The 7,795-nt window shown below is 36.8% G+C and overlaps 1 protein-coding gene across 1 annotated transcript; it reads right to left on the bottom strand.

The window, feature by feature from the left end:
- Positions 1-3,263: 3,263 nt before the first annotated feature.
- Positions 3,264-5,146, bottom strand: LOC149185442 (uncharacterized). The gene has a single exon (XM_089417948.1). The coding sequence runs from the start codon at positions 4,989-4,991 to the stop codon at positions 4,050-4,052; it is 942 nt and encodes a 313-aa protein (XP_089274074.1). The 5' UTR covers positions 4,992-5,146; the 3' UTR covers positions 3,264-4,049.
- Positions 5,147-7,795: the final 2,649 nt, after the last annotated feature.

Raw genomic sequence — 7,795 nt, 5'->3', positions numbered from 1 at the left:
CAAAATGTTTTATAATTGCAGTTAAATTTGCATGTATGCCAGCATGGTGATTTAGCAACATGTTTCATCCTTCATCTATATACGTTTCGGTTGAAAGATCATGGAACTTAGACAGGTAACTGCATTTACTAACCTAGATGGAACCTGAATACATAGATTTGAAAGCTTGATTTTTGGTTACTTGTTTATAACTGACCAAAATTGACCCAGGTAACACTTTTTTTCAGAAATACCTACAAAACAGAGTCTTCTAAATAAATTTATGTCCAGTAAATCTAATTTCCCGCAAATCAGTATCATTTAACAAGAAAAACACAGTTCTAATAGCTAAATTGATGCCAAGTTCTCTGGCATTATAAGAGATTTGAATAAATCACATAATTTGATATCCACCTTGGTCTCCGCTTCAAATAGCACCCAACTGAGAAACAGATAATAGCCTGCCTATGATGTCAAGATTAACTGGTTAAGCCAGAAATCACTATGGGTTCACTCTTTCACATGGCAGTGGTTGTCATTTGCATGTCTAAAAACTATAGATATGACTTTTAACTCGCTCATGTATCCTGTCTTGTCTAGTCTTTGATCACAGATAACAGCCAAACTACAAAAAAGGGTATATTTTGCATTTTTTAATGCTTTCCAGTTTTTGCCAAGTCATTCCAATTTTTCCCAAGTCAGCTATTTTGACCCTCACTGAGAGCGCATATATATATATATATATATAGAGAGAGAGAGAGAGAGAGAGGATTCCCCGATTCCTTAATTTGGGAAACCTGCTTCATAGACCCCACTTCTAGTGACAATGGCCAAACAATATTAAAACTACCAAATTTCTGTTCTTCATCCAGTTTCACTGGATGCTCCACCTTCATGTCATATCAATTTATAATATATTAATACAATTGAAATCTTCCCTAACTGCAGAATCGCCTCCACTGAAACTCTTAATTCATCATTATATGCAATTGAGTTGCCACAAATATCAGGACATTTTCGGTGTTTTATCCTAAGGAAACACCAGTAGTTGTCAAATAAGGCTTTTGCCTTCTGCCATGATAAACCTCCAAAGCTCATCGCTCAGATATAGAGGCAATACAGATATTAAAAGTACGAAAAGAAGCACAGCTGGCTCAATGACAAAGATGCTAAGCCAACACAAATCCAGGGAAGGACTTATAGAACATGGAAAGAAAAATGCAGAGTCAAAACTACCTCAATCTCAAAAATAATCTATTTTGATTCAATAACATTTTGGTGAATGACCAAACTGGCTAATGCTTGTACAATTTATATAGCCTTTTGAAGTGGTTGTTGCTTTCACCTTACACCAGTTCATTTATAAATCATCATCTAAGAGATCATCAAGCTTACATTTTTACAGACACACAAGTGACACAACTGAAAATCAATAGCATAATTTTGGAAGGATTTGTAACAAGCATAATAGCAATCTTAAGTAAGTGCCAATAAAACATTTTCCTTCATTTCTTCAGTTGAAGAATTATATCCAGAAATTATCCTTTACGACAATGTTAGACAAAGACATCAAGTCAATTAATGCACCTGATAAATCCATTCCTATTGGACAATCTAAGGGCAAAAATAGCAAAGACTCGTGATTTGCATAACTGTTTACGTTCTGTTCATTTATATCAGAACCCTAAAAAATTATTTGAGAGAATCCCAAGTAGCCAATTCCATGTAGCTATTCTATAATCTATATCCAAGAAACAGCCTAAGTTGGAGATCTTTGTCACTTGACTTGTATATTTCTTCCATGCTTGAAAGTGAAAATCATTACTAAAATGATTGAATTTACATGATGATCATTAAAAATTAAGGCCACCACAACAATCTTGACAATGATGGATATCAAAAAGCTTGCTGCAAATTCAGATCTCACTGACACTGATATGAGGTAGAGACCTAAGGAACACATGAACATCTCATTATTGAAATCTCAAAGCACCAAGAATGACATAAAACTCTGCACATGCATGTAAGCTCTGGAAAACATAGAATAGAAATTTGCAATCTGTGAATTTCAATTGCTAAGAAAACATGAACAGCATGTCAAATCCTCTTTGCCATGGGGAGCATCTTTGAAGATTTCTAAAGAACACTTTGTGTAACTTAATCTGTTAAGTCAAGATTTATCTAAACAAAGTCTACTGATTGAATGAAGGTTGCAACAGATTTGACTGGAGCTGTAGTTGCCTCAAGAGAAGAAAGAAATTTTGCTAAGGTCCACAAGTGACCAAATTGGATCAAAGGGATTCAAAAGTAAGGCAAGCTACAATAATAATGGGGTGTAGCTAAGGCATCCCTAAATCTAAATTAGTAGAAGGAAACAAAATAAAATATAAAGAGGAAAACCCAAATAGATAAAGCCTAGACAACGAAATAGAGACCAACCTTGGGTGAGGGGAAAATAAAGGAAGAAGCAGCACTACTATGGCAGAAAGGGTTGGCCAGATCATGAGGAAAAGGACAGTTGTGAAACCTGTGAAATCTAAAATTTATTGCTAGCAAAACCACAAATTGAAACCACAGACAATGAAATAGGAAACCAGGAGGATAATATTCTAATCACGTTACCCACCAACTTTTGTAAAGTTGGTAACACAAGATATATACCATTATAACGGTGGTACACTAAAGTTTAAACCCTCCCAAAAAAAAAGAGTTCAACCTGTTGTTTTTGCAGACATCGTGGAAGCCAACACAACAATAATAACAGTAGCACAGACAGAACGAATAAAAGTCTGAAAAGCCAGAATTACAGTGTAATTAAAAGCTGATAAGCTGAGCTTTGACGTTTATGCTTCCCACAGAAATGAAGTGTAAAAGTAGTGAAAATGTGGATTGATACAAGATCAGAATGGAATGGTATGGACCAGATTACCCTAAGTAGCGACAGAAACACTGAATACAACACATAAAGGTGGCAAAGATAACTCCAGAGTACAATAATGATGATGGGTTGCACAGCGATCCCAAAGGAACAGTTCTAAAATCTTTCAAATCTAATGTTTATTACTAATATAACCCAAAATTGAAACCAAGCACAATAATTATATGAAATCAGAAGCATAATATTCCACTCACATTACCTGCCAACTATTGTGAAATGGCCAACACGAGGTACATAGTGTTATTATGATACAGTAAGCTCTCCCAAAACAAAAAGGGGTCGACCTGTAGTTTTTACAGACATTGCAGTAGCCAACACAATACTAATAGCAGTAGACACACAGAAAGAATAAAAGTCGTAATAGCCTAAAATATAGTGTGATAAAATCAGATAAGATGAGCTTCAACGTTTGTGCTGCTTATAGAAATGAAATGAAACAGAAGTGAGATATGCGGATTGATACAAGACTGGAGTTGAATGGTATGAACCAGATTACCCAAAGTAGCCAAAGAAACACTAAATACACCCAAAATAGGTGTGGAGTAGGACTCCAAAGTACCATAATGATGATGGAGTTGCATAGAAATCCCAAAGAACCAGCTACTAACAGAGCCACAAATTGAAACCATGAGCAACGAAAGAAGAAAATCGGAACATACCACTCCAATTACATTACCTACCAACTGTTCTAAAGTGGCCGACGCAAGATACATACCATTATAATGATAGACTAATGTTTAAAGCCTCCCCAAAGGGGTTCAAACTGTAGTTTTTGCAGGCATTGCAGTAGCCAACACAACAATAATAACAGCAGAACAGACAATGAAAAAAACTCTGAATAGCCTAAATTACAGTGTGATGAAGGCAGATGAGCTGAGATTCAAAGAAGTGAAACATGTGGATTGGTACATGATCTGAGTTGAATGGTATAAATCAGGTTACCAGAAATAGCCAAAGAAGCAGTATACGCCAAAATGGACTTTCTATACAACTTCGAAGTCAACAATGGTGATACTGAGGTGCACATCTAATATGCACACCAATCCCAAACAAATATGAGAATAACTCCAAATAACCCCTAAATAACCCAAAGGTAACAACAACAAATATATTGCATGTGCCATCGAAGGCCTCATTTGGGATCCGAAGGAATAGAAGGTGAATGCGACCTCTTTTTTCTTTTAGTGCGGAGTTTAGCGAGCTCTAGAACGAGCTTGGTGAACATCTCCATTTTGGCGATCTCGATTCTGGCATACATCTCAGAAAATCCGACAAGAGCATCGGCCAATGATTGGATAGGGTTAGTGGACTTGCCTTTGCGTTTCTTCGAAACGGAGGGGGAGTTGGAGGCAGAAGACTTCTTCCGCTTAGGAGGAGGTTGCTTTTCCGGCGACGAGGAATCCTGAAAGTCCGATCTGCGATTATTCTTAGAGCTGTAAGAGCAAACATTGTTAAGAATGTCGTCCAGAGAGCAGTCGGTGCCGCCAGTATTGTCGACTAAACCCTTGCCTCTGTCGGCACCGGCGAAGACGGACAAAACCATGTCCGACATCGACATGGACATCGACATCGGTGGCGGGGGTGGCATGCTCTCGCCCGCAAACCCTTCCGGCAGCTCGCAGTCAACGCCCTGGTTGAGCTCGAAGGACGACTGGCAGGCTTCCAGAAGACTCGTGCCCTTGTCGGATCCCGTGGCCGTGGCTGTGGCCATGGCCATGATCTCGTCAAGCTTGTGGAAAAAGGACCAGTGAACGGAGCTGAGTCCTCTGTTCGCGGCGCGGCGCTTCTCCAGCTTGTAACGGCGCTTAAGATTCTCGACCTTGTCACGGCATTGCTTCATGGTCTTCGGAGCGATGTTGGAGGCGTCGCAGTGGGCATTGACTGTGCGCACGATGTCGTCCCAGTCCTTGATCTTGAGGTAGCCTTTGATGCTGGCGCATTTCTCTCCGTAGCTGTCCAGCAGCCTCGACACTGTGGAGGGGTGCCATTCGCAGCGGGACACCGACGATGTCGATCCGCCCACCACGGCCCCTGCGTTGCCATACTCATCTTCGTCGTCGCTCACGCTGCCCATTTGCCCAAACCCTTCCCGACACCACTCAGTTGGATCCGACAAACACAGGGTGTGGGCGAGTGAATGGACTTTATGTCAGGGGAAAGGAGCTAATGTCGGACCACCCCCAACCTTGGAGATCAAAATGGCATTCTAATGGCTTGCAACTTTACATGTGGATCAGTGTAGATATGTATCCTTAATGGTGTTTTCAGTGTAACCTCAACTTTTTGGATTTGTTTTCCACAAATGGAAATGTCATGATGCACAAGTGGAGGAATTTGAGCAATTTGATATGAGGGGTTGATAAAGTTTAATTTTTTGTTTTTTTAAAAACAGATAATAAAATATAATTATAAATTTGGTTGATGATGATTTTAATAATAATTAGAAAGAAAGAAAGAAGAAAAAAAGAAATTATTTTAATGTCCACGAGGCTACAGATAGCTTATGGGACAGATTGCTTTTTCATGTGCTTGATGTATTCGGCCTTTTTTTTCTGTGAAGCTTCACAATAAATGCTCCCAGCTTCTCGACAAACCCCTCGCTAAATAGATTATCCCAAGAGGTAGCTGCCAGCGTATCTACATAACTTTCCATGTTGTCTTTGAAGGCCTCACATTCTAAAATGAAATGTTTTTTGTTTCCACTTTTCCAGAAGAACAATAAATGCATACCCTTTCCTTCCACACTTTCTTTGGCCTTTTCCAGTGCCCTGTTTAGTACAGATCTATCTTAATTTTTTATTGGTATATATTTATTTTATTTTTCAATTTATCTAATGATGTGATATGCAAATCTTTTTTAAGTGTAAAACTTGAGAAAAAATATATAAGTAAAAAGATTTAATTATTTTTCTAAGTGGATTTCTAACTAAAATGGATGTATGTTAATTCTTAAAAATACTATTTATATTATATATAAATGGCACATTTCTAGAAATATTTTTATTTTTTATTTTATTAAAACATCAATAATACAAATAATTATTGTTTTGTACTTATTAAAAAAAAGTATTAAATTTTCTCACTATTTAAAAAAATATATATTAATTATAAAGTTATAAAATATCATGGTTACCAATATGAATCATTATTATTTTAATTTATATAATAAAATAGAATTTAATTTATAACCATTATTTTTCACTCAAATTACATAACAATCAAAATAAAATTAATATACCATCAGTCTAGATCCATCTTCACTGTGGATCTATCAAAACCCTAGGGGGATCAAATCTTTTTGCATCTTAAGATATTCTCATCTCAAGAGATTTGATCCCTCTTTCAGAGTTAAGATGGATGTAGGTTGGTTTAATTCCCCCTTTAAATAGGTTATATTCTACATGAATACCATGGGCAATACATGGGTTCTCATAAACCTGGAGTGTAACTTGACCAAGTCAAGTTTACCTTAACTATCCAACAAAAAATAATTAAAAATAATAATAATGTAGAAATTTTATTTTAACCATAAGGTTATTTTTATTTTTATTTCAAATTAATGTGGAATTGTTTTTTTAACAAAGTTATTTTTATTTTATTCTATTTTGACCAAGTCAAAATGTTTACATAACATCAAATAACATAACATAACATAACCTTACAATATCTCTTCCATATATGTGACGAAATTAAAAAAATAAATGAAATGATATTTTAAGGTCCACGAAACTAAAAATAGTCTATGAGGCCATTAGTTCCCTGTTTTTCGTTTTTTGCAATTCAATCCTTTTCCGATTCAAATTGATCATGAGCTGGCCCAACCTTTCAACAATCCCCTCACTAAAAAGACCATGCCAAGGAACTGATGCTAACATGTTCTCATAACTTTCTCTGATGTCTTTGAATGCATCACATTCCAAAATAAAATGTTTTTCCGATCCCACAGCCCCAGACGTGCAAAATGTACGCACCCATTCTTCCCAAGCTTCTTTAGGCCTTTTCCATTGTCCTGTTTCACACCGAAGTTGATGTGAGATGGCCCTTAATTGAGCAATAAAAACCTTTGCCCTCCATGAAATGCTAGCTCCAATGAACTCTTTTTGTTGTCGATCACACGTAGGGTTGAATTCCTCAATGTAATATTTCTTATTTCTACCCAACTCTTTTCCCCATACCTTTTTTCGAAACTTCTCCATAACAAAATCATTTAGCTTCTTGTTATTTGTGGGATATGCATTGAGGCAGATATTCCATTTTTGCATCCATGTGTAGTTTTGTTTCATCCATGTTTTCTTTCTTTCACTCATGCCTTCATTGAAGATAACATTAGGCCATCTACCTACTCTCATTTGCTCAATTCTTTTTAGATATCTTATGAGCCACACCATAGCAATTGCTTCAATGGGAGTTGCTCCTGTTTCACTCAACATTATCTCATAAGGTATTGAACTTTTTATTTTGAACTTGCTCATGATCAAGCGTTTTTGGATTTTCTCAATTTGTTTCCATTTTGAGACGGGAGTGTTGCTAGCCCACAATTCACACCCATATAGCATCACTGGACAAACTAGGAGTCCAAAAAGCACTTCAATCGTTTTCCAATCCCATAACTCTATCTCTCTACATATGTTTTGAATAGCATATAACACTTTCCACCCTCCTAGAATTCTCTTCTTTCCACAGTCCTCCCAATTGAGTTTGTTGTTGAAATCAATCACAATGTACTTGTACTCATTTATTTCTTCAAGAATGTTGCCTTTAAAGAAGAAAGTATGTTGGCTCTGCTACCTTTTATTAGAGAAAATCATTATTTTGGTCTTGCTAGTATTGACTTGCATCCCCACTACTCTACAAAAATGCTCAAGGGCATATAAGTGC

This window comes from Pinus tabuliformis, chromosome 3_2 (assembly GCF_031772625.1).
Source record: "Pinus tabuliformis cultivar Carrire ecotype Pingquan chromosome 3_2, CPIR1, whole genome shotgun sequence".
Taxonomy (NCBI): Eukaryota; Viridiplantae; Streptophyta; class Pinopsida; order Pinales; family Pinaceae; genus Pinus; species Pinus tabuliformis.
The sequence above is the reverse complement of the archived record's forward strand: the minus strand, read 5'-3'. Positions and strand labels throughout refer to the sequence as shown.

What these genes read in the sequence shown, in the direction of transcription:
- LOC149185442 (XM_089417948.1), bottom strand. Translation starts at nt 4,991, where the DNA reads ATGGGCAGCGTGAGCGACGACGAAGATGAGTATGGCAACGCAGGGGCC.